The 26089-nt window shown below is 37.8% G+C and overlaps 1 protein-coding gene across 3 annotated transcripts in view; it reads left to right on the forward strand.

The window, feature by feature from the left end:
* The window catches only part of SPAG16 (sperm associated antigen 16), a 419391-nt gene that overhangs the window by 61936 nt on the left and 331366 nt on the right, over positions 1-26089 (forward strand). For all 3 annotated transcript variants that reach the window (XM_072875058.1, XM_072875060.1, XM_072875061.1), the window contains exon 10: positions 3238-3368. In XM_072875058.1, the coding sequence (XP_072731159.1) occupies positions 3238-3368 (131 nt within the window). The remainder of the gene's footprint in view (positions 1-3237; positions 3369-26089) is intronic.

Consider the following 26089-nt stretch of genomic DNA (forward strand, 5'->3'; position numbering starts at 1 on the left):
GTACTAAGCAAATGTAATTCACTCGTGGAACTTACAAGAGAGTTTTTTCAGCTGTTCTAAGAATATCACTGGAGCAGACTGTAAAGCCAGCACAGACTCACGGATAGTCTCTATTAGTACTACTCCATTATACTTGTATAATCCCCTTTTTTGGGACATGTCAGCGGCGCATAGGTGAGACCAACTGGACTGTATAGTCGTGACATCAGACTGTGATCTGCTTCTGATCGGACTGTACAGTGACCTGCGAGAGGTCAGAGACTTATTCTGTGTCCAATACGAAAAATACATGCATTTAAATCTGTCAGTTGAGCTCTATCACCCAGTTCCATAGTAACAGTTTTTTCTTTTGGTCTGGAGAATTCAGTTGTTATTTTAAAACACGTGGTTAACCATTAGTAATAACTTGATGCTCAAATGTAGTCAATGCCCTCACATGCAGATACTGCCCCCCCCTCCCCCCCCCACAACTATATTCTGTATCAAGAAGTAATATCAACTTTCTTCAGTGGAGCTGAGCTTTCTGAAGTCACGTTATGAGTTTTGAATACTATTGTATGCTATTTACCTGTCTGAAAACCTGGACAGTTATTTTTCGAGCTGATTGTAAATAAGTGCAGATGATGATGTCCAGATAGCTATTTGAAAGTACTCTGAAGTCTTTTTCTTTGACTTGAATGAAGGACTTTGTATGAAGGACTGTTCTCTCTAATCAGGGCCAGTTTCTTTATTCTATGCTGAATAATTTCCTAGTTCCCTATTTGGGAAAGCTGATGTGTTTCCTTCCCTCCAGAATCCTTCTCATGCTTCAATCCCTTCTGCCCCTTACCTGGCAAAGCCAATCCACACTCCAGGAAATCTGTATTCTTTTTGGTGAAGAGCCTGCAAACTCAAGTCTGCTCATGTCTGACTCAAGGTCGGTTGGAGAAGGTTTATTGCGGAAACCTCAGCCCCGTCCATCCGATAGCGTGCATGCTGAATATCAAGTCTACAGTAAGGTTCTTGATTAATAGCAAGAACGTCTCTGCTCTGTCCAGGGGACCAGATTTTCTGCTCCTAAGCTGGTACAGTCCAGCAATAATTCCATGGTTCTTATCCCTCCAGGTTAACTGCTGGAGCTGAAGAAAACTGGGCTAACAGCTCAGGGTATCTTAGTATTTTGTTGGTGTTCAGTATTTTTGTATTCTCCTGTCTGCTCAGTATATATATCTGAAGGATGTGGACCTTTTTGGGAATCCAGTCCTGCAGTGGATCTTAAGCATGTTATCCATGAATCTTTGCTGAGCAATCCACTTCAATCAACATCTGATTTTGCCTTCCATCATCTGATGATGAGGATGTTTTTCTTGACGATTTTCACTTCTACCAAATGAGAGAATTCTGTATAGCATACTCTTAAGATGTCCTATTCCATGTAGATAGTTATCTTCAGAGTTCATTCTAAATTCATGTGTAATGTATAATTAGTTTCATCTGAATTACAAAATTAGCTTTCCTGTTTCTTCTTGAAGCCGCAGACTTCCAGGACTGAGACCTCCTGAATGTTAGGTCTGTCTTTGTCCTGTTATGACAAGCGAGCAAGAGCCTTGAAGAAAGGACTTTGCTTCAGGTCTGTAGCTGAATTTGAGAGAGGCAGATGCTGTCTCCCTGGGTTGTTGCTTTGAGGAGGCTGTTAAAAAGCTGCAAATCTGGAACTGCCTGCTGGTGTAGTCAATGCTGTTGAACAGCAGCAGCAGCTGACTTGGAAAATGTCTCCTCGGAACTGCAGCCTGGAGTTCCAGTTCCCTCTTCAACAAGTGTTACTGTGTTGGTGAATTTTACTGGGGATTACGTGGCATGTGTGAAGCTGGTCCTTCAGTCTTTATTCAAGTAGAGAAAAGGATCATCTTATCCAATTAACGGTGATCTTTGGGAAACACTACCTGGAGTTACTCTCAGTCTAGATTTGTATAAATTTTTGAAGTCAAAGGAGAAGAAAGGTTACCTGTAAATTGCAAATTACACTGAAGTGCAGCTCTCCTTTGCATTGTATTGTTTGTATGTGCATACGCAGCCCTCCTCTCTGTGTTTGTACGATTTTTCCATTTATAATCATAGTCGAAACTTTCATTTAGCTGATAAATCAGTAATTACACCATAGAGCATGCTGGGCTGAGCTTGGTAGTAGGACTAAATTTTATTCTTTTTGTCTCCAGTATGGGAGGTATGCATACGAAAAATAAAGAGAAAGAAATAAAATATAAATGGAGTGATTTGGACAATGAGAATAGTTCTTGCGTTCCACACTGAGGAGCTTCTGGCTGCCAGCTGATGAAATTGAAAGGATTCTAGAAGTTAACTTCTTTTAATCAGAGACGGTCCAGTGCAGGGTAGATCACTGCATCTTAAATTGGTAGTTTTAAACTTACTGTTAAACAATTTAAAACATTTTTTCTGTTTAAGGAAAAATAATTCATTTACCTGAATTTTGACTGTCTTGCACAAAATACTTACTAAAACCAGAGATGGTCCTGCGTTTAGTATAGGGGATTTTATACTAACAATTTACCAGCCTTCCTTTTTAAATATAATATTTTGTTCCAGCAGCAGGTACATAAATGACATTAACAACGAAAGTATCAGGCCAAGTTTTTGTCACTTACACCCACATCGTTACACAAACTTTATTAGGAGTATAAATGACAGTGAAATTTTATTTGCCGTTTTTTCTATATGTCTCCATATCCACAGCGTCGAGCTCCTTCTTTCCAATTGCTGTTATGTTGAACTACATTAAGCAGGGTTTTTTTTTTCTGTTTTGGGGGAAGATAGGGGTTTTGCTGGTATAAACAGTGAATTTATATTTGGTTGCAGATAATGATCAGTAGTCATGGTTGATCTCTTTCTAGAGCAACACTATATTGATAGAACTGCCCAGAAGTTAACTTGTAGGAATATAATTTTGAAAGAACAAACTAATGCATCTCATAGTATTCAGCTGAAATCTCATAGTATTCAGTTGTTCAATACAGACCCCAGTCTTCCAGTTATGCCTGCACTCAGCTTTAACAATATGTATCAAAATCAATAAAATCAGGACAACGGTGACTTAAAAAATTGATGAAAATTGAGCAGAGGAGAAAAATAGGGTGGAAAAATAAGACAAAACTGTGTTTTCAAAATAGTAACATAAGTAGTACATTGTATGAACTTACGCAACATTTCTGAGAACTAATGATTTCATTTTTTTTCCTCCAGGATTCAGAGTTCCCTGTTGATACTCAGGCGAACCCATACCTTGTGCTTGCTAAAGAATATACTCAGCCCCTGAAATCTGGAGAGTATAAACTGAGCAACGTTTTAAAAGTGCATGACTTAGCAGTGAGCTGGTAAGAACTGTTAACAGTACATTCATTGTGTTGTTATATATATCTTTATTTTTCAACAGGTCATTGAGAAGCATTTGCGTTAAGTAAATTTCTGAAAAACTTCTGGCAGCAGTCAGGGGGACATTCTCTCTGAAGAATGTGAAAGAGGGAAAAATGATCATGAAATTTAGTGGGAGCGTAAATACAGTAAAGCACCTGGGCAGACCTGTTTAGAGATTGAGATTCATCTTTTATGTAAGAAGGGTGGGATTTGGTTAGTAGATGTAAAAATGGGAACCAGAGATGACTATAAACTCAGGTTCCAGGAAACAGAATTGTAATGCTGAATGTTTTCGCAATTTGTATTTGATTGCAGTTTATTCCCTTGGGTCAAAAATCAGAAGGGTTTAAATTTAGATTAGCTTGAGTGTGCAAATAGCCTGTAAGCAATGACATTTCAGGGCTTGCTAGCTGCAGCTGAGGAAGAATAAACATAGAAATATTTAAAAAAGAAATGTTAGAGCTAGTAGCAAAGTTCAGACAACTCTGACACATTGTCTAGGTATGAATATATTTTTAAATTAATTGTAAAAATAATCAATACTTTTGTCATTCAGATAAAGTTTATGTAGCTTGATGCTGTTCTCACTGCACTCAGACTGCTAGCAGATTACTTCTGAAGGTATCTCCCTAAAGAAAAACTGTATTCCTACACTGAATTTTAGAAGCTTAATTTCTTGTTGCATCCAACAAACATAATCCAATGTATTTATGTTTTAAAAGTCCAAAAACTGGGGATATGTAATTTTCATGCAGATTAACAGTTTGACAATTGACCTGTTAAAAAAGTCAGCGTTGTGAGGAAATAGAGTAGTACACCGTATAAAGAGTACACAAAATCAGAGCCAAGTAAAGCAGTGGCACAAGTTAGAACATGCTGATGTGGGTGTAAGGTAAATCTTGTCTGTGAAAATGGAAACAATACTTACACATTTAATAATTACAATGCAAAGGTCAAGGATACTTTCTTTAGGTGGCTGCCCGTATTTTGTAATAAATATCCACCCTACTGCTTTGAGTTTTGGCCTAGCTGGGCAGGCTTCTGCTTAGTCTCTCAGATGCTCAATTCTGATTTTCTGTCTGGTTAATCCCTAACCTATATTTGTAAGGTAATATTTTGAATAATTTTCTCCTGTATTGCATAGCCATATTGGTCCAATCAGGAAAATGTTTGCAATTGGTGTCTCTGTGCTGCTACTCTGAGGAAGCTATAGTAAATCCACCCAAAATATTACTGGCTTATTGGGCTTATCTGAAGAATGCTAGGTGCAAGAATGGTGTGTGTTTAAAAAAAAAAAAAAAAATTAAAATATCAGTCTGGAGGAGGAGGAAGACGCTTCCACACTTGGCAAGATTTTCAGTGAATCAGGTGGAGTAATGATCAAATGTAGCCTTTACAGGCTACGCCATCACAAGATTTACATGCGTGACGGGCTACAGAGGGGCAAGGCTAAAGCAATCATTTTCATGTTACTGTTTGCCTTGTTAAAAGTTTGCCTTTCACTGTAGTAGGAAGCCAGGTTTGAGTTGCAAATTACTTTTGAATGTTGTTGCAAACTACTTGTGAAGGTTAAGAGATTGATATGTAATTGAAAATAGTAAAAGCTCATAGGCTAGTCAAGAAAGGACGTCACTACCTAAATTTTTCCCTTATCTTATAGTTGAACAATAACAGATAAATATCATACATGTTCAGGTAAGACTATTCCTTGTTTTCCTTATCTTTCTTGAATTACCTTTTATATCTTACTGAGAGCATTATTCTTGATCCTTATATCCAGTGCTTCTAGTTATTGCTAGAAGAGATACTCTTACATACTAGGGAATTCTAAGTATTTTCTGCAGTTAATAACTGGATATTACGCCTTAAGGATACAATGCCACTTGAGAAAGCAATTTACTGGAATAAAAATAAATTGGATGTCTTTAAACTTATTTGGAAACACTTTGGAACTTGCTTGGAGAAACAGCAACTAAACTGAAAAAAACCAGTGAGAATGTGTATTTAATTTCATATACTGGCAATATGATGTTGACTTTCATGTAAAGATAATGCTTTAAAGAAAGTGAGAGCCTGGGATAGTGCTCTAAAATTAACTGAAATGCTTATTTAAAAAATGTAAAAATATAAAAGCATGTAAAGAACAAAATAAGAATTTTAAAGTGTTCTTGAAAAACTGTAAACAATGTAATTGAACTTTTAATTTGCTTAAAAATCTCTCTGTACATGGTGGATTGTAGTTTATACATTATACTGATATTTTATATACTGATATACATATACCGATATACTGATGTATACTGTAGTTTATACATTATACTGTAGTTGATACATATACATATACTGAAAAAAGCATTTAAAATTTATAGTCATTTCAATTAACAAAGTTTTTCCTATGTGAATACCCCTACTTAAAATCAATCTTTTTAAGTGATTGAAAAGAAAGGCTGTCTTTTGTTTCTCTTGTTAACGCTAAAGGCTATATTGTAGCCTGGTTTGCTAAAGGTAGGCCTTTTTTTGACAGCATGACCTGCAGTATTTTTTTTAACACCCTGCCCAGTTTCAAACAAATTTGACAGAGGAATAACAGCCTCAGAAGTACTGAGGTTCCCATGTATTTCATGAAAACAGATCTCTGTGGTGAAGACAGGGTCACTTTTAGTACCCTGTTGGCTGCAGGTGGCTAAGAAATGAAAGAGGGGAGAGAAGTTGTGAATACTCTCTGTTTTGGGAAGAGCTTCAAATGGAGCTCATACCTTATTAGATGCTATAGAATCCAATCTCAAGGCACGCAGCTAATGCACACAGAGCTAGGGTTATCATTTTTAGTTTGACACAGCAGCTATTCAGTCCTGAATCTGGCTTTCCTTGGAAGTCTATGAGCTTATTAAATGCATAAATCGAGATTTTTCAGACAAGAATGACTGAAATTAAATTGTCTTATAGGGAATTAAATAAAAAGGGCCCCTTTAAAGAAATTCTGAACTTTCACTAGATGTATTTGTAATAATTATGATTGTCTATTTGATTTTACAGACAGAAGGTGGAAGTCAGTATCCACTAGATGAGAATTAATTCTTTCTTGTAGTACCTAAGATAGATGGAAAACATTCTGTTGACTTAGGAGACCAAATTTGCTTTTTTACGATTTAGGTTTTTCTCACCAGAACCAGTGTATCAAAAAGACAGAAGAGAATCTGGTTCTTGTATGTTTATTACTAGGTTCCTTTACATTTCTCTAAAAAGTGGAGCACCTGCAAATCCAAATTCACAGTTTTTACATGCCTTAAAGCTGAAGTAGATTAGTTCTTTAGACCTTTATCAGTATTCATTGAAAGTTGTATTTGCGGAGGGGGGAAACAAAAAATTCCTTGGGAAACCACGTTTGTTTTCTCTAAGCTGAATGTTTCCCACTTTTCAAATCATCATAGGTATTCCTCTTCTGCATTAAGCTCACTGCATTAAGCCAATTTCTCCAGTGTCCTTTTAAATATCCTGGTAAATCTTACCCTGCCTACAAGAATCACTGTAAGATCTATAATGCCTAAATGATCTTCCCAGCCTTACTCACTGTTCAGTTTCTCCTCACCTGCTGCCTGCATCTTTCCTGTAACCCCAAGGGGTTCGTGTGGCTTTCCGTGGGAGGTACTTCGACAGTCACCATGTGCAATACTACATCTGTCATGGTTTATATTGTTTTCACTTGGGAAAAGAAAGATGCCCATGCAAACATTATTCAGTGTCTTTTTAATGGTTAGTACAGTGTTGGAAAACAGGAAAGTGTCATGTATTATTTTGGAGAGATGCTTATCTAAGATGCAGCTGAAAAATTAGCGGTAATGGCACAAGAGTTTCAGATTAGTACAATACTATATTTAGCATATAATTTAATGTATTTTGTAGATAGAAAACAGTTCTATTTCTCTTGTTTAAATCTTAGATCAGTAAATTAGTGCTGTGAAAATACTGTCTATTTGCAGTTTAATTATGACCTTTTTAAATGCCCCTTAACTCAAGCAGAATGACAAGTGAAGGCTCCATCACCTTGCCTTTTTTGTTAGTTTTTGAAGATGATGTTGTCTTGTCTTCCTCCTTCCCTCCCATGCCTCACACACAGAGGTTGTAATTCTCCATTCAAAGCTTATTTGAAGTTTATCATGCATAGTAATTGCTATAAAAACGCCACTTTTGATTGTGGGTAGAATTCGTAAAGTATATGGCCTAATATTTTAAATGGATGCTTTACTTAGTAAGTATACCTGCATAAATAGAAAATGTATCGTATATTATTCTTGTTTACATGTAACCTGATGTTCCCAAATCCTTTATCCTTGTTTGATATTTTGTAAAAGAAGAATATAGAGAATCGCAAATGCTCTGCCTAGGTGCAGTAAAAATATGAAGCTGGAGATGATAAAGAAAAGCAAATACAGAATGTTTAGTGATTATCTAGGCTTTCCTGATGGGCTCAGTAAAAGATAACTTTTCTATAGGGACTAATGCATCATTATATCTTATTATACTATTTTCCCCCATTTTTTATCAGTGGATTCCAGAGAAGATTTTTTAAAACTTATCTCCTTGGGAACCATGCAAATTGACTTGCAGCATAAAACTGTGTAGGTGATTATATGAGACTTACTCACAAATTGAAATTAAAGTTACAGTCCTGTAGTGCCTTGTGCAAAGTTATGGAGGTAAAACTGCACAGAAATGATTGCAAAACCCTGTACTCTTTCCCTCTTTAGTTCCCCTTTACTATTTTTTGTCCTTAACATGTAAATACACATGTACTGGTACACACAGATGCACATACACATGCACACAGAGGAATAATCTTTGCAGGGAAGAGAATTCTTTGTGAGTGTTGACATCAGAAACTTCTTCTGAAATAGCTTATAGTCTTAAATTTGCTGTAAAAAGATGCTACTGATCTGCAATGTCTCTTTAGACTTTCAGGTTTTCCTTTTGTGTAGCAAGGTGGTGAGGCAGAGAGAATTTGGCTGTAGTGTGAAGAGCCATGCATTCTGTTGTGTTAGTCAAACTTTGATACCTGGGCTGTACTCTCTTTTATTCTTTTAGACACACCTCCCAGTTTTCTATTTCATTCTCAAACTTCTCTTTTCATAGAGTTGCTTATGTAAAGAGCAGGCCATTAAGATTGTGCATAACCAAAGTAACAGAAGTAGTGCAGATTTTTTTAAGCAAACATCTCAGTAGTTTTTCTCTGCTGCCCCTCCTGTTTGGAAAGAGCTCTGTATTAACGTCTCAAAGCACTTTTCTCGTAGTCTTTCCTGTCACTCCTTGATATTCTTTATTGCGATGCCTGTAGAGTTTTGGCAACAGCAAACCTGATGGTTTGCTGAGACTGCTGCCTGTCATACCGAAGAATGTTGTCTTCCTTTTTCCTGTGTTCTTCCCATTTGTTTCCATCTCTCTGTTGTCTTAGAGATGGTGAAGTAATGTCATTTTGTCTCACGTCTGAAAGATGCCAAGCAAAATAGGGTCCATCTACCAAGAGGTGAACTCTCATATGAATCATATCATGTCCTTGCATAACACAAGCTAGAAAACAGAGGATTCAAAGTCCAAAATTCATATGGTGAAATTTCCTGTCAAAGAAGAAAAATTTAGGGAGGTAGAAAAATCCTTATTATTCAAACCCTCTTCTTGCCTCCCTAGACCAACAGAAAAGATATTTTTTTATTAAACTACACTTTTGCATTAACAGTAAAACTGTATAATTGTGCTATCATGTGCTGATTTCTTGCATGAGTAGCCACAGTGAATTGGAGATTTGCATTAGCAACATTAGCTGCTGCTTAATTTTCCTATGAAAATTATATCTGTTTTTAAAGGGATATGACATACGAGGTAGCTAATGCAGAGCCTAGCCTCTCATGCTCTACCTGTTTTGATCAGTTTAGCTCCAGCATAGCAGGTTTTGAAGCTTGTCTTCCATGGATTGCTGGGGTAGTATGACACTGCCTGCCTTCCAACTTCCGTGAGTCAGAAGCCACCTGTTTTTTTTTTTTTCTGTTCACTTTTTGTATCTTACTCATTCTCATTTCCATTGTATGCTTCAGACAAGTCCATGACTTTTAAAAGGAAACTTGGGGGTTTTTAAAGTGTGGATTTCAAAGCTGTATCTCTGACAGCTAAGATTCAGCTCCGGAATGGAATTTGTTTTCCTTCCCAAACTGCGCTGGAACCCTGAGGCATGTGTATTTCCCTGGGACTAACCATCTCAGCATGTGATCTTTCATGTTAGCACTTTCAAAACATTTATATAATTTGGCTGAGACAAAAGAGCACCTTTCTAAAAATATCTTTAGGAGAGAAGGCCCTTGTTTTCAGATCTTAGACGTTCCATTAAAACCAATTTATGCCCTTGTAATTCTGTAAGCAAATAATTTATAATATTGAACCTTTCAAAAACTTATTATACGAGGAATTAACTTTTAAATTAGAACTGCAGATATCCCTTTTCCATTATTGTTCTTCAAAAGCCAAAGTGTTGATTATTTCTTCAACTTTATATATAACACTGTCGTCAAAGATGGAGAAAGTGAGTCTCACCTGTATATAAAAATACTCAATCCCCTACTATTCTAGGTATGACTTTTATTTACAGTCTGTGAGGTGGATTGAAAACTGGCGGAATGGCTGGGTGCAGAGGGTGGTGATCAATGGCACAAAGTGCAGTTGGAGGTCACTAACTAGCGGTGTATCCCAGAGGTCAGTACTGGGTCCAGTCCTACTTAACCTCCTCATTAGTGATCTGGACAGAGTGTACCCTCAGCAAGTTTGCAGGTGATACCAGAATGGGAGGAGTGGGTGACACACCACAGGGTCACGCTGCCATCCAGAAGGATCTCAACAGTCTGGAGCAATGGGCCTACAGGAACTTCATGAAGTTCACCAAGGAGAATTGTAAAGTCCTGCACCTGGGGAGGAACAACGCCAGGCACCAGTATATGCTGGGGACTGTCCAGCTGGAAAGCAGCTTCTCCGAAAAGGACCTGGGGGCCCTTGTGGCAAAGGAGGTGAATGGTATCTGGGGCTGCCCTGGGAGGAGTGTTTCCAGCAGGTCGGGGGAGGTGATCCTTCTCCTCTACTCAGCACTGGTGAGGCCACCCCTGGAGTGCAGGGTCCAGTTCTGGGCTCCCTAGTACAAGACACACTAGAGACAGTCCAGCAAAGGGCCATGAAGATGATGAAAGGACTGGAGCATCTCTGCTCTGAGGAAAGGCTGAGAGGGCTGGGGCTGTTCAGCCTGGAGAAAAGGCACAGGGGTGGATCTCATGAATCAGTGTGTACAAATACCTGAAGGGAGGGTGCAAAGAGGATGGAGCCAGGCTCTTTTCAGCAGTGCCCAGTGACAGGACCAGAGGCAATGGGCACAAACTGAAGCACGGGAGGTTCCCTCTGAACATCAGGAAATGCTTTTTCACTGTGAGGGTGACTGAGCACTGGCACAGGTCACCCAGGGAGGTGGTAGAGTCTCCGTTCTTGGAGATACTCAAAAGCCATCTGGACATGGACCTGGGAAACCGGCTCTATGTAGCCCTGCTTGAGCAGGGGGGTTGGACCAGATGACCTCCAGAGGTCCCTTCCAACCTCAAGCCTTCTGTGATTTAATGATATATAGAAAACCACATAAACATGTATGTAAACATGTATCAATTATATATATCTGATAGTACTTTTAGATGTCTGTGCTATTAATTTTAATATCTACCAGATAAATGTAGACAGTGTAGTTGCAGGACGGGAATTTTGTGTGTGCTGAAATATTCAAATACTCAATTCTGCCTCTTTTTGAAATACTCAAGTTCTGCCTTTTTTCAGAAGTAGAAGTATGAGTGGAAGCTCAGGTTGATGCTTATCTCCTTGTATATATGCAAAGAAATTCCTGTTTCTCCTATTTTATTTCCCCTCTCCTCATTTTATCAACCTTTGAATATGTTTGAAGGAGCTAATACAAGAGACGGTTAAATGTAGAATTAACAAGAGTCACTCAGTGCATCTTCCTGACACAAGGGAGAAACAAGAGCTACTCTGCCTGGGTCACTCTGGACAGATCAGTCTGTACACTTGCAGCAAGTTTTTTTTGGTGGCGTTTTAAACTGTTAGCTTTATCCGATACATCCTGTCAAATACTTTAGTGTTAAATTAATGTTAATAATAGATTTGTTGAATTTCCTATATAGTAAAGATAGAAATAAGTAATTTCCTTTCATAAATGCTTGCATTAATGCCTTTTTTTCCCCATGACTGAAAAGGCATTTTGCTGGCCCTGAAGAGACATATAAAGGTATGTTTAGACTGCAAATAAATGAAGTTCTTATCCTCCTGCCAAAGAACAAGTGACACAGAATCACAGAATCGTATAGGTTGGAAAAGACCTTTAAGATCATCAGGTCCAACCGTAGACCTAACACTACCAAGCCCACCACTACACCATGTCCCTGAGCACCTCACCTAAACATCTTTTAAATACCTCCAGGGATGGCGACTCAACCCCTTCCCTGGGCAGCCTGTTCCAATGCTTGAGCACCCTTCCAGTGAAGTAAAATTCCCTAATATCCAGGCTAAACCTCCCCTGGCGCAACTTGAGGCCATCTCCTCTCATCCTATCGCTAGTTACTTGGGAGAAGAGACCGACCCCCACCTCTCTACAGCCTCCTTTCAGGCAGTTGTAGAGAGCGATGAGGTCTCCCCTCAGCCTCCTCTTCTCCAGGCTGAACAACCCCAGGTCCCTCAGCCGCTCCCCATCAGCCTTGTGCTCCAGACCCTTCCCCAGCTTTGTTGCCCTTCTTTGGACACGCTTGCCCTTCTTTGGACACACAGGGCAGGACAAATAAGCCTAAAGCCTCAAAATGTGGTGGGTACACCTAACAACACCTACAGGGGGATGGGAAGAATATGCTTTGTCTGGCTTATTGCCCCAGCTGCCCCTCTGTCCTTGTGGAAGCACGTGTGGCTGGCGTCAGGCACACAGACTGGCACCAAGGTCCTTTCCCCAGGGGCTCGGGTGCCATCTCGGGCAGAGCTGGATGAGATGTGCAAGGCAGCCTGGGCTTGAGCAGCTCGCAGAAATGTGGATGTTTAGGCAAATTGTAAGCTGCAAGCACCAGCGTGGAAAACTCAAAAGCTGAGTCAGGGAGTGAAGAGCGCCAGGCTGCAGTGGGCAGTGCAGATTTAATTTAGATCTAATGCGCAGTGAAGATGGGGTAGGCATATATATGTCTGTGTATGTGCTCCTACGGCTCTGACTGTCCTGCTAGCTGAGGCTTCATGCATGCACTTATCTCCCCAACAGTCCTGTGAGGGAGTATTATCCTCATGTGAAATAATTCCTGCAAGATTACCTAAGTGGAAGATCCAGAAATTAAATTCATGTCTTCCAAGTCACAGTTCAGTGCTTTAACCTTCGATTTCAGAGTATCGCTGTTTCCTATAGAAATTAAGTTCTTAATTTCTTTCTGCGTTAAGGCCCACATTGTAACGGAGAGATTATTTCATGGGCTTCAGTCTGTTCATTATCGTACATTCTCTGTAACAGCTTTACTGCAGTTTATGTGGAAGAGGTACTCGTAGGAGAATGTCAAATGTAGTTTAGCTCCCTGTAATGCAGTTTAATAAGGAGAAAAAGTGAGCTTTCTGTGAATAATCAGCGAGAACTGTGTGGATCAGACTTTGATAAGCTCTGCGAGGGCTTGCTGCAGTGACGGTATGAATGCACAGCTCCTGGCTACGACCCTTTCAACCTCATTTGTAGCTTTTTCTACCTAACACAGTAATAATAAGAGAAGTAAATGGTTCCCTTAGCTCCACATTTGCCTCTTCCCCCCGCTCACTTTTTCCCTGGTAAATGTTCCCTCCTGTTCCTCTCTATAAGCTTTTGGCTATCATAGTCTTAAGAAGTCATTTTATTTCTCATTAGCTTTGTCTGTAACTTTGGCCACAAGCGATTACTCCTGTGGGAAGGCATTGGCCATCACTTTAACGGGCAGCTTGAAACCGTAGCAGTAATAATTTGAAGTCGTATTGTGTTCTTTTATGGTGCACGCGTGAAATGAGCTGGGTATCTGGTATCTGTAATTTTGTTAGTGAACAAGCATCTTTATCAGAAAACCAGAAAGATTTCAGGGAAGGTCAACAGAGAGAAAGCATATAGTTTTGTGGTGTGTGGGTTTTGTTTTTTTTTTTTTACTAGTTATCTTTGTAGTTTTTGAAGCAGACTTTGCAGAAAAACCTGGAAGGGCTTGTTTACAAAAACATGATTGTAAAAAAATACTGTCTTAACTTTATTAAGACTCTTGCATATTCTCCATAGACTGAAAGATATGATGCCTGCTAACTGTCAGCTCTACTAAATTTGGTTTGTTTTCTTTTTATTCCCAATAGTCTGTGCACAAGAGGGGTTGAATAGATTGGGTTGGTAATTTTCTAAGTGTTCAACTGAAAACAGTCAGCCTGTGGTGATCCAAATATTCTGAACACCAAATACACTAATAACTAAATATTTAATTGAACTGTACTTATTCTGAACAAATGTAATCTATAAAAAAAATTGACATTGTTTTGACACTTGTCATATGGGATGAAGTGCTAACTTAAAGTTATTTTGAAAATAAATTTATTTATAAATATATTTTATAAAGTATAAACAAGATGTTGAGGTTTTATTAAAATGAAATGTTTTGGTGAACTTAAAGTTATTAAATTGTATGAGGGAATTCACATTGTGGAATTTTTTTTAAGAAGCGCTCACTATATTTTGGAATAGAAAAATGCTAAACTCCAGGATTTCCAAAAGTTGTATAATACCTGTCTTGACACTTCATTGACTTTGATACAGTTCTAATAGCTATCTGCAAAGAGATCCTCAATTAATGTACACTACTGAAGGTTTCTTGTAAATTGAAAATCCATTTACATTTTTATTATATTTTTAGTACCCATTCAGAGCTATTCTTTGTCAAGAAATGTGGAAGGAAGTGTGTATCTAAGAACATTTGTCTTGATTCCATATGTCAGTTTTTAAGTTTTCTCATATTTGGCAATCAGTTTCTCCATGTAGAGAAATATATAACTTTGGAAAAAAAAATTATTTTTTAAAAAAAGTAAAGTTTTTAGGCAGTCCCATCAAGACTTTATAAATATTGGAGTCAGCAACAGATATACAATTAGCCAAGAAGATACCATTTGTTTTCTGGGAAAGTAAGGGATATTGCTGAGTGATGTTTTTGAGAACCTGAGAGTGTTCAATGCATAATATTGTGATAGAGAAAAAAGAAGTGGAACATAATGAAAATATAACGCTAAATTAAAATTCATATATTCTAAATAGATAGAAGTGACTTCCATGAATACAAGAATAATGCATAATGTACAAAAATCAGCTGCTACTCTGAAATAGCCTGTGAGGTTGCACCCGCTGTGTTTTAATGAGGAATTCTATTTGCCAAAACATTTAATGCATTGCAATTAATACCATAAAGCACTTTTCAGTCTCTTTGATCCTATCTTGTAGAAACTGTAAATTGGTGTAGTAATGCTTCTGATCTTTCCTTATTCTTAGTCTGACCTATGAAAAGATGTTGTGCATGTATTAGAAACCTACTGTACTAACAATTCCTTTTTTATTGGCTGAGGTAGTAGAAACTGAAATCGCCTACCATTCATTTGTAGGCCAGTTTCATAACCTGAATGTAAAATCACTAAAGGTTTTGGGTATTTATGGTTGCAATGGTTTAGAGATGCAACACTAACATATAGGTACATAAAGATGGCAGTTTCTATTTGCATAACTCTATCTCCTAATCCCTTTGGTTTGGAAAATCTCATATTGGTGTTTTATCTTGTGGAATGTTAATATCTGAAGTTAAAAAAAAAAAAAAATCAGGTGTTTTTTCACTATCTAAATATTTTTCAAGGAGGTTTTCAATTATTAAAATTAACGTAGTACTTGAACTGTAGTAGCTGCAGTGTCTCTGAAGAAGAGCAAAACAAAATACAAGAAATGTAAAGAAGAAAACAGGTGTATTTACTCTTGTGTTTGAGTGAAGAAATATCCAGCAGGCCAAAAAAAAAAAAAAAGAATTATTGGATGGTGGGAAAACTTGCTGCATTGTTGAATGAAAGTTCATGAGTACAGAAGAGGAATAAGGAGAAATATCTGTGAAAACTGAACTGATGGAGTCACTCCAAGAATGATACGAAGTGTTCCCTCAGGACATTCACATCATTTGTGCTTCAGTATGGTTAAGGTGAAGCTTAACTTTTAATAGCCATTATAGAGTTTGTTCAGATACTATCTTTTGTCTGTCATGGAATAACTTTTAAACTATCACAAAATGGTTGGGGTTATTCCACAAAGACACATCATTCTAGATTTTTGCCCAGGAGAGTGGAAAAGAGAAAGCGTAAAAAGTGGTCTTAGCCAATTTTGTACACTCCACATGAAGACCAGACAGGACACAGGACAAAGTTCTGTGCTTAAAATAATGGGGGATTGCCTTTTCTTTACACTTACTAGGTGTGCCTGCCTAAAAGAGAAGGTAAGGCAGGACTCTCTTGTGGTTTCACACTGTGGGGTGATCTGAACTGCCCAGGAGAAGCATCTCCACGGTTACACCTTCAGTATCTTGGGCTCTGCATTCTTCAACAAGTGCCACTTCTCTTGCACTTGAAAATACACTGTATTACAGAGCTGTACTTTCAAGACAGAATTATAATCGAGTGAAACTTAAGATATCCTAGTTTGGAAACATCTGGTATGACTGCTATAAACGCTGACCTTTTGATTTCCTTATAAATCAGATTATGGGAATTACTCCACGCTTCTGCTGCTGTCCTGTCTGCAGGTGTGCCTGTGTATTTTCACATTTCATCTTTTTCATATACAAAGTGTACATATTGATTGTGCTCACAAAAAATACGTATTGTTTCTTTTTTTTTTTGCCACTCCTGATGATGATTTTCTTTTTATTCCATTTTAATTTCAATATTTTCTTCATGGTAAATTCTGAAAGTACCAGTATTGACACACTTCAAGCTGTGCAACTGTTAAGATTACCAGAAAAAGTAAGAGCTGAACTTGGTTTGAAAGGTGAAGTTTTAAAAATGTTGAAAAACATGTTGAAGTCCTATGGGAGGAGAGGCAATTCCCCTGGGTTTGAGACTTGAAATGCTGAAACTGACTTTTAAAAGTTCGTTTCACCTGGTGGCCTGTTCCCAGCACAACTCCTTCCTTGTTCCTCCACTTTTGATTTCCATTCTTAATCTTTCAGAACTATCTCCTTGGAGAATTTCCAGCATGGTATTGTAAAATGTCCAAATACAATTGGTCAGAAAATCAAGCAATAGAGGAACCTTTATATTTAGAGTGCTTTACCAAAGTTTGCCTTTTAAAAAAAAATTAAACAAACTTTTCAGTAGTTTCACTTCTGTATCTGATGCCCATTTTTTATAACAGTATTTTAGGTCAAGAATGTGCACGTTTCTTGCTATAGTTAACAGAGCTTGGATTAACATACCACTACCAGGAATTCAGTGATAGATTTTAAAAGTTGGTTTTGAAGGAGATGCCATAAATGTAAGAGGCCGTGCACTGCCTGTAATGGGTGCTTTTGTTTTGTTTCTCCCGGCTGTGAGAATGATGGTACGTCCTTGTGTTGAAACAAGTACTTACGAGCAGATGAAAGATGTATGACAGTGATGAGTTATGGCTATGGGTTTATTTACTGAATGGACTTTAATTGCTGCTGTTATAATTAATTAGGACTGGCATAAAACTAGAAAATTTCTTGAGCATCACAATCAGATCACATTGGTTTGTGTTTCTTACCTACACTAGGTTCTGCGTAGACCAGCTAAGGAGTAAGGGATCCCTAACTAGGGATTTGGGAACCATGAAATGGAGCAGATGTATGGCAGTAATAATCTTACCTGAATATTTTCACTAATGCAGAACTTTTAGGGGCCATGTTCAGCTTCAGGGACAAACTTCCTCTATCACTTAAGTGCTCAAATTCTAATTCGGATCCAGCTTTCAGCAGCTAGTATGCAAGTGTATAAACAAACATCCGTATTTCAGAGACCGATTCCCTGGTAGGGACTTGGACAAAATGACTAGATTTCCTTGAGGATACTCAGCATATGCTGAAAATCTCATCCCAGTTGTCGGTGTTGCTAAAATCTGAAAATCTAGGGAGTTTTTCGTTCAGTCTTAAACTACATAATGAAATTCATGTTAAGATTTTTCAGTCGTCAATGTAGGACAGTGTCTACTGAGGTAAGCAACTAACAAACTGCTTCTGTCAAGCCAGACAAAAGAACATCTTGATTTTCATTTTACACTAATTGATACTAAATGCTAGAATAGTATTTGCCAGAGTTTCCTGCATCTTTCTTTTCTTGTTTCAAAACAAATTAGACTTATAACTCTAACTTATAAGCAAAACAAAACTGATGGAGATTTCAATTTCCAGTCCCTGGGGCACAGACATTTGCATTTGAAAATAAAATTGCCAACCAGGTGAATGTCTGTCTAAGGCTATGATCATCCTTGTTTCCTTGTGAGTGTTCATAGTCATGAAAGTTAATGGACTGCAACACTGGAAACCAAAGTTTCTACATTTATCAGGGCTATTTCCAGACTGTGCTTCTGTACTGTTGATATTTATTTGGTGGTTGTTTTTGTTTTCCTTAAAAATAAAACCATCTGTATGTGAAATGGCATGTTTTAGACAGAGGCTGTCCAAAACAAAACAAGTCGGCTTTATTAAAATTTATAGTTTACAGTTGTCCATGTATCTGCAGACAGGGTTTTTTGGCCTGCTTTATTTTTATATTTTGATTTAAAAATTAATTCAGAAACAGAGGTTATTTTAAATATTTTTCCATTAATTTATTGTATTTAAAAGAGTAAGCTTGTGCTTTGCTACGAAGGAAAATATCTTGGATGTGTTCCTAGCTGATACTCAAAAACACCTCCCTTGTAAAATAGTCCTAGAAATCATAGAATGGTTTGGGTTGGAAGGGACCTTTAAAGGTCATCTAGTCCAACCCCCAAATGGCAGAGCTTTGAGAGCAACAAAATAAAGAAAAAATCAACCCACCACCCTATTCTCTAGGACTGCATGACAAGTTATTCCACATCCTAGGAGCAGCAATTAAGGAAGAGAGACAGCCCTCCACGCAGATATGGTCAGCAGTCTCTTCGATGGGATTGTGACCAATAAACCTCTTTGCGTGGCTGCGGATGGAGCCTGCGGCCAGGGTGCCTGCCCTCCCCTGGAAAGGGGTGCCTTTGAAAAGCTCATTCCTTCCCGATGCACAGCTCAAAGAGATTTTTCTAAACATTAATATCGATTGGAAAGTTACACACCCGTGCACCTAAAATGATTTTCTGAAACAGAGACAAATAAGCCTTAGTTTAGTATTGCGGTTTTTTTGTTGGCTGCTTTTTTCTCCACTGGCCAAGAATCCTGCCCAAACTGCCCCAGTTATTCCAGAATGAACTTGAAAAGGAGGTAGGGGGGGTGTTGGTTTACTTTATTTGACTTTTCCCAAGCTTTCCTGCCTCTTTTCATGCCAGATCAGTTAACTAATGAACCGACTGCTTCCCTCGGTGGGGCACAGTGGCTCTGCCGGGAGCCGCCGCTCTGGGCCCCGGGGCCGCCCCAGTGCCGGAGGAGCGGAAGGTGGGTGTAAATGGTGGTAACACTCCAGTATGGAGGCGGCCATGTGAAGTGTCCTAAGGCTGACCTGGAAAAAACAATGCAAAACTCTCCACAAACCCAAAATACTGGTTTATTAAATTTAGGCGTGGTTAACAGGGTAAGAATATTTAGTTTCCACTTGATAAATCATTTTCTTCAGCAGATGAATGCTGATTATTTTCTAACACCAACTTCTGGTTAGTAACTGGTCTTCTGTTACCAATTGGACTTTTTCTCCGTTCCTCGTGTTTGTGTAGCGTGTGTTGTGGTCTGCATGTTGCTTTTGTTGTTTTCATGCTCATTGCCATCGCTAGGTCTTAATATCGTTAAATTGCTGTTCGGTGGTGCCTTATTGTTGATATGCTCCTCTAGGCTTTGTGCTTTGCTGTATTAGTTACTTAACAGAATGCTCTCTTGCCTCTTTTACCTAATATTTTAGAGAAGTACTCTGACACCAAACGCTCAGTAAGCAAACCAAACCTCAAGACCGCGCGAGGTAATAGAAGTAGTTTTTGTAGCTTCTGAAGACCGTAGGGGTCTGAGGCGAGTGACTGTTGCTTCTCTGGTGTAGCTGTGTGGTATCCCTGGTGTAGGCACCTCCAGTAAACTCATTCAGATTAATTTATTGGTCTCATTTGTAGAGTAGTTACAGTTCCTTTTTGAGTTTCTTTGAATTAAAATATGTTTATTTGTTAAAATCAATGATGTCCCCATGCTTCTGTTTGGTATTTGTTTGGTTTTTCCATGTGTTTCAGAGTTATGGATTGAAAGTACAGGGAAACCAAACCTCATAATTCTGCTGTCTAAACAACTGTAAATCAATGTTTAAGACATCTTTAAGGCAAGTCGGTAAAATTTTACAGGAATCAACGGCTGCCAAATACTATAGTGCTTTCCCAAGCACTGTTATTTTAATGTACTCCTCCTTATAAAAATGTCTTTCTTAGTAAAATATGTGCATATTTATATAGCTGCTTTCAAAACCAGAGGTACCATCAACGAGAAAAAGAGTAGCACTTGTTGTTTCACCCGATCAGAAATATTTCTGGTGCAGTTCCATGTAGTTTTTCAAACTACATTGTGTAGCATCCTTTATCTTTAATTACTCCGAAGTACAATATTAACTGCAGTGTTCCTGCCTGGCTTCAGGGGGAGTTAGGGAGGCAAGGAAACTCTTTCTGTGCTTTGAACAGTGTTTAAGTGGATCAGTTCCCTATCAGAAGATAGATAGTGGCAGGGAGAGGACAAACAAGACAACAGTAAATGAGGAAAGATTGATGGCCACTGAGATCAGTGAGAGTGTTTTGTCTAAAAATAACTTCCCCGAGTTTCTGAATACTCAGAAAAAAATAGAAAAAAAAAAAGTTGTTTTAAAAAAATATGTTGTATCCTGATGTACCGGCAAGCAGTTGCATGTAACTCAGTGTGCAGTAGAAAATGAAGCAGTAATGCTTGATTTAATAGTTTTTGGGGACTGATTTTTATTCACTAGCTATATAATGACATATGGGTTTACACTGCTTGTATGATAACTGGTACCTTTAATACTGAAATGTCCTTCAACCCCATTTTCTGTTGCATGGTGTTGAAGTATAAAGCAAAACACTGCAGAGTATGTTTCAGGTATTTAAAGTATTCTGTATCTTATAGTGCGATGCATGTCATATCCTGATGTAATGGTGTACTTCAACAGTATGGGATATTCTGTGCGCTTTCAACTTACTGTAGGCAGAATACTTGAATGTGCTTTTCATGCTTTTTTATCTGAGAAAGCCTGCACTATTGCAGTTATTTATAAGTCCATTATACAAGTTTAAATGTGTATTTGCAACCCACAGACCTTTTATTAAAATGCAGACAAAGGGGTACTGCAAATACCTTCTCTTAAGAGTGTAAAGTCAAGACAGAGTCCAAGAAGTAGAAAACTTGAAAGCAAAAGATGATGGGGATAGACAAGGTTTTTAAGTCTTTTGGGTTGGTCTTTTGGGGTTTTGTTTTGGTGATTTGTGTTTTTTTTTTTTCCTCCCTTAAAAAGAAGACATGCTTTATATTTGACAGATTGTAAAGAAAAACTGCTTCATTTAATGCCGGAATTTTGGAATGAGGATAGAGTCGTGTGACCTTGCAGTTGGGGATTTTGGATATAGGTGAAACTGGGTTGTACATAGTCATGCTCGAGGGTGTGGGAGGAAGGAGAAGATAAAAGAAAATATGGTAGTTGGTATAGTTTGAATAGAATAAGGTTGGGACTATGGCGGCATAACCTGGATAGTCATTGACATTTTCTGAGTGCATTCTTTTGATAAGAGTTCTCAAGAGCCATCTGAATTAAACAGTAGGTGCTAATTATTTAGAAATATTTCCTATGGACATCCTTCTCAACCTGTTTTTATGTTTAAATGAAACCCTACTTGGCCTTGTTTGCTTCCTCATCTCTTTAGGATTGGTTCCTGTCATATTTTAGTATCACTTCTTGAGCTCTTCATCCTCTGTAGACTTCATAACAATCATGGTGTAAGATTGAGGCTGTTTCTGTAGTAATTTTAGGAATGCTTTTTGTGATTGGATTGATAAGGGAGAGTTGAATTTTTATCTTTTTTACCCTGGAAAGTATAACTACCTACGATATACCTTTATTTTTGGTGATGAATAAAAGGGCAGTCAGATGAAGATAAAAATCTTCAGTCAGATAACAGGGACCTTTTCAAGTATATTTGTGAAATTTGGTATAGCTAAACAAATAACTGTGGCCATTGATTAGTAAAGGTTGTGTTGAGAGAAGGATCAACAACAGAAAGGGACTTTGAGTTTTTTCTGTATTGTCATTTTCCAGGTATTCCATTACCATATACTGTGACTTCCTCAGTAGTGCAAATCTTGAAAGGAAAGCTTTGTTAGAGTGCAAGGAGTGCCTCTGGTAGCTACCGAAATTCAAGTTCGGGAGAGACAACTTTTGTTCTACATTTTTGCCATTTCTTTGTGAATCCCTTTCTTTGGGACAGGTTGAACAAAATGCTCTATAAAAAGCAGGGGGGAGTGGGAGCACAGAATCCATATGGAAAGGACATCCCAGTGAAGCGCATTATCATATAGTAGCAGTTATAACTTATGTTAGAACTATAGCTCTGAAAGGCTTGTTACGTGTAATTGTGATAATAAATCATAGTAAATTTCCCTAGCATTTAAAACAATTTTTAAATATCGTACTTGTGTAAGCTTTTTTGAAAGTCCTGTGGGAATTATTTAAAGTTAAACTGAGGATTTTGGTATTTTTAATGAGCTGGGAGTACGTGTGGAGTGGTTTGGCAGTATTTCAGTTTCTGTAGATTACTTGGATCTGTTAATTAATACAGCCCTTTGAGACCTTTTTGTGAAGATTAATGGGTTACCTGAAGCATAACATTCTAAATGCAAGAGATCTGCAAGACTTTTGAGACTAGTGCTATTTTAAATTATGCCAAAGTTTACTAGATTAAACATTATCTGTTGATGGAAGAAAGACAGAAGTTCACAAGAGGCATGGTAAAGATAAACCACCCGTTTATACTAATTTTATTTTCCCCATCTACACAAAATATATAAATTAAAGAACTTTTAGATAACATTAAGATTTAGAAATAACTAAGTGGGAGGGAAACATTTGAAAATAAAGCCTAAGAAGAACAACTCGCCCAAGACAAGAAGCCCTTTATACATCACTTGGAGGGTTATCTTCCCCCCTATCTATACCTCTGAGAGTGTTCATAACTTAGATATGAGGATTGAATCTGCACTAGGTCTGAGTTGGCTGAAAGACGGGGTGATACTGGAGGCAATTTGAGTAAGAAACTTGGGAGAACTGTTTGGGTGTTTTTCTCACTGTTAGGAAATTTAGTGGTCTAGACTTCTTTGACCTCCACATGGAATCAGCATCTTTGCAGGAAGATTACCGCTTTGAACCATAGCACGAATTAGTATTCTTTACCAGTCATAAACAAAGCAGTCTTCCAATCCTTAAATTACTGTTAAATAGACTGTGAATTGTTGATGTGATCTTTAAATTCATCCACATTACTGTAATCATGTCTTGGTCTGTACTCTCATCACTTCCAATTGGTCATTGCTGGTGTCTTTGGAAAAACTGTGTAGTAGAGTGTAATGTCAGGTTTTTTTGACATACAGAGAATACCTGAACAATGCTTAGAGGCATGTCTTACAACACCTTTCAAAGTTTATATTCTTTACTTTTGCTGTTTATTGTCAAAAAGTCTTAGATGTCAATTCTTCTGGTCTTTTACTTTGTGTATAATTTTGAAATTTTTAGCTGAATCTTGCTGTGTGGTAGTCTGCAAAGGTGGTTTGTTTTTCATTTTTGACTCAAGTTTTCCTATGGAATACGTGTCAAGCACTTTAATTTATTCTAGTGTAATTTAGAATGAAGTTTGATGAGGATACTAATCCCTCTTCTTTTTGCCTTTCTACCTGCTGATGATTTTTCTGTTGCATAAAACCTCTTTGTGACTCTTTCTACAGCCCCTTTTTGGTTGGTTGGTTGGGGCTTTTTTGTTGGTTCTGCCCGGTTTGGGGAAGCTACGGTTCAACAGATAAACTAAAGAAACTTGAATAGTTTCATTTACATGTCCTTGCTTTATGACTATTTGCTTTCCTCTCTCTTGCTGAGGTCAGGCCAGTTCTGCGGGAATCATGCTGTTCTGCAGAGAAGAACAAGGAGCACTGATACATATGGCTGTAACAAGTATAAGCACCTTATTAAGAACACAGTCAGGTTTGTGGGCTTTTTGAGCACCTCAGCATTAATTTTGCAGTGGGAGCTGCTCTTTGCTGTCCTTTCTGCCTTTGAAAATTTTTTTTTTGTATACTTTGGAGCACACGTTGATGGATGCTTATCAGTTTGAAAGCCATCTTTTCTAGATAAAAGATAGCCCTTTGCTGAGCTGTGCTACATCTGCTGAAATGAAGTCATATGAGGCTCTTTTCTCAGGTGCTATCAGTAACTTTCATACTCTTTTAATTTAGAACTACAGTTTAACTTTTATCATCAAATTTAGAATTTAATTTTTGTGTTGACTTTGATTTTGTGACCCACCTGTACCATCAGCAGAACCGTTCAGTTGAGCGAAGGACTTCAAAATAACGAACCCTGTTTTAAACTTGATTTAAGATGTTCATTTGCCATGAAATTCACATGTTTCCAAACCTTTTGCAAGTCCTAAATACCTGCTACTTTCTGAGGGATTTGCTGCTTTGCTGAGCGGGCTGACTGACAGTTCTTACCCTGAGTGAAAGGTACAATCAGGGAGTACTTTCTTCTGGGTCAAGAGGCACCAGCTTTAATACAGTTCTCATTCCATGCCGTTATAAACCCCACAGAGTGTTTTATACTTCTTATTGCGTTTGAAAGTAATAGAATAGTGTTAGTGGAAGGTGATTGGATGATAAATGAAAGCTCTTTCATTATAAAAATTGGATGTGCAAGGCATTTAGGAACTTCTGTAAATTAAATGGCACAAAAGGTATACGAGCTGAGAAATCTCAGCTTCTTATCCTCAGAAAATGGAAAAGCTTACAAAATTCAGGTGATAAAGTATCTGTTGACAGGATAGTTTAGGCTATATAGACGTTAGGTTTTGCTTTCTGAAGATATATACATATTTTCTGTAAGGAGTATCTTGCCTGTATAACAGAGGTATTTGTTTGGAGAGGAAGAATTATAATGCTTATTAATGTGTAAGTTCTGCTTAATTTAGTTTCATTAAAATGAAAGTCCTCCAGAGTCGTATCTGGAGACTTGCTCTTACAGATGAAAGATGCCTGTTGCTTTTGAAACGGTGACAGTGGCTTTAAGAAGCAGAATAGTTTGTTCTGTCATTCAGTGGCATGAGTAGGGAATATGCAGTCCTAAATCAGTTGTTCTCCTACTCACAGTCTATAAACTCTTTAAGCACCAGAGATTATTTCTAGTAAGCCAACTCTAGTGATGGCGATTCTTATAATTATATGACAAGTTTCATGGAATTGGCTTGTTTTTTGCCTTTTTTTTGTTGGTTTAAGTCTTATTTTGTGTGACTGAATACATGAGAACACTTTACTAAAAAAAAAACCCAACAAAAACCATATAAACCAATAAAAGAAAGCTACTGTGGAGAGCAATTCAAAACCAGGGGAATGGGTTTTTTCCTGTTTGCTTTTAAAATCTGTTCTTTTAATTGTGACTTCATGATTGTAGAACCAGGCAGCATTTCTGCCAGCAGTTCACTTTAGCTGAGGACTCTTCACTGTGGCTGAAATGCAAACCTGTGTTTTCCAGTTTGGAAGTCTCTCATGTTTTAATGACATATCTTTTGGCTTTTGCTTTTTTTGTTCTATTGATTCCTTTAAGAGTTTTATGTATTTCTTCTTTTTTTCCCCCTACGTGAGTAACATTTTTTCCTTTCTTATGAATTAATGGTATATTTTAATCTAGATGAGGTTTTGAGGTGGAGGGTTTTGTTGGGTTTTTTTTTTCTTACCTTTTATAGGTTGGAGGCTTTTGACTTTTGTAAGGTTATGTTGGTGTATTGATATGTTTCATAAAGGCCACTGAACATAAACTACAGCAGTTATCCTTAGCACTACAGAAGTCAATTTAATTACCGTTTGGAGTAGATTGCCAGAACATTGGTACATTGTTAACCCTGTGACTTCTCAGAAAGCAATCCAGTCCCATGACTGTATCATAGCAGTGTTACCCCAGGCTTCATTTGGCCTGAATAAAATGTCATATAGTATGATGAATTGTCATCTGCTAATAAGTGGACACATGAAAACTTATTTCACTTTTAACTCTTTTTTAATTATTATTTTTTAATCTTTTCTCATTGAAAGGCCCTGCTTTTATAGAGCTCAGGTAAAGGTCCTGTAGAACTTGGCAGTGTGACCTTTTCCTTCATTCATTATTCTTTATATTA

This window comes from Ciconia boyciana, chromosome 10, assembly GCF_034638445.1.
Source record: "Ciconia boyciana chromosome 10, ASM3463844v1, whole genome shotgun sequence".
Taxonomy (NCBI): domain Eukaryota; kingdom Metazoa; phylum Chordata; class Aves; order Ciconiiformes; family Ciconiidae; genus Ciconia; species Ciconia boyciana.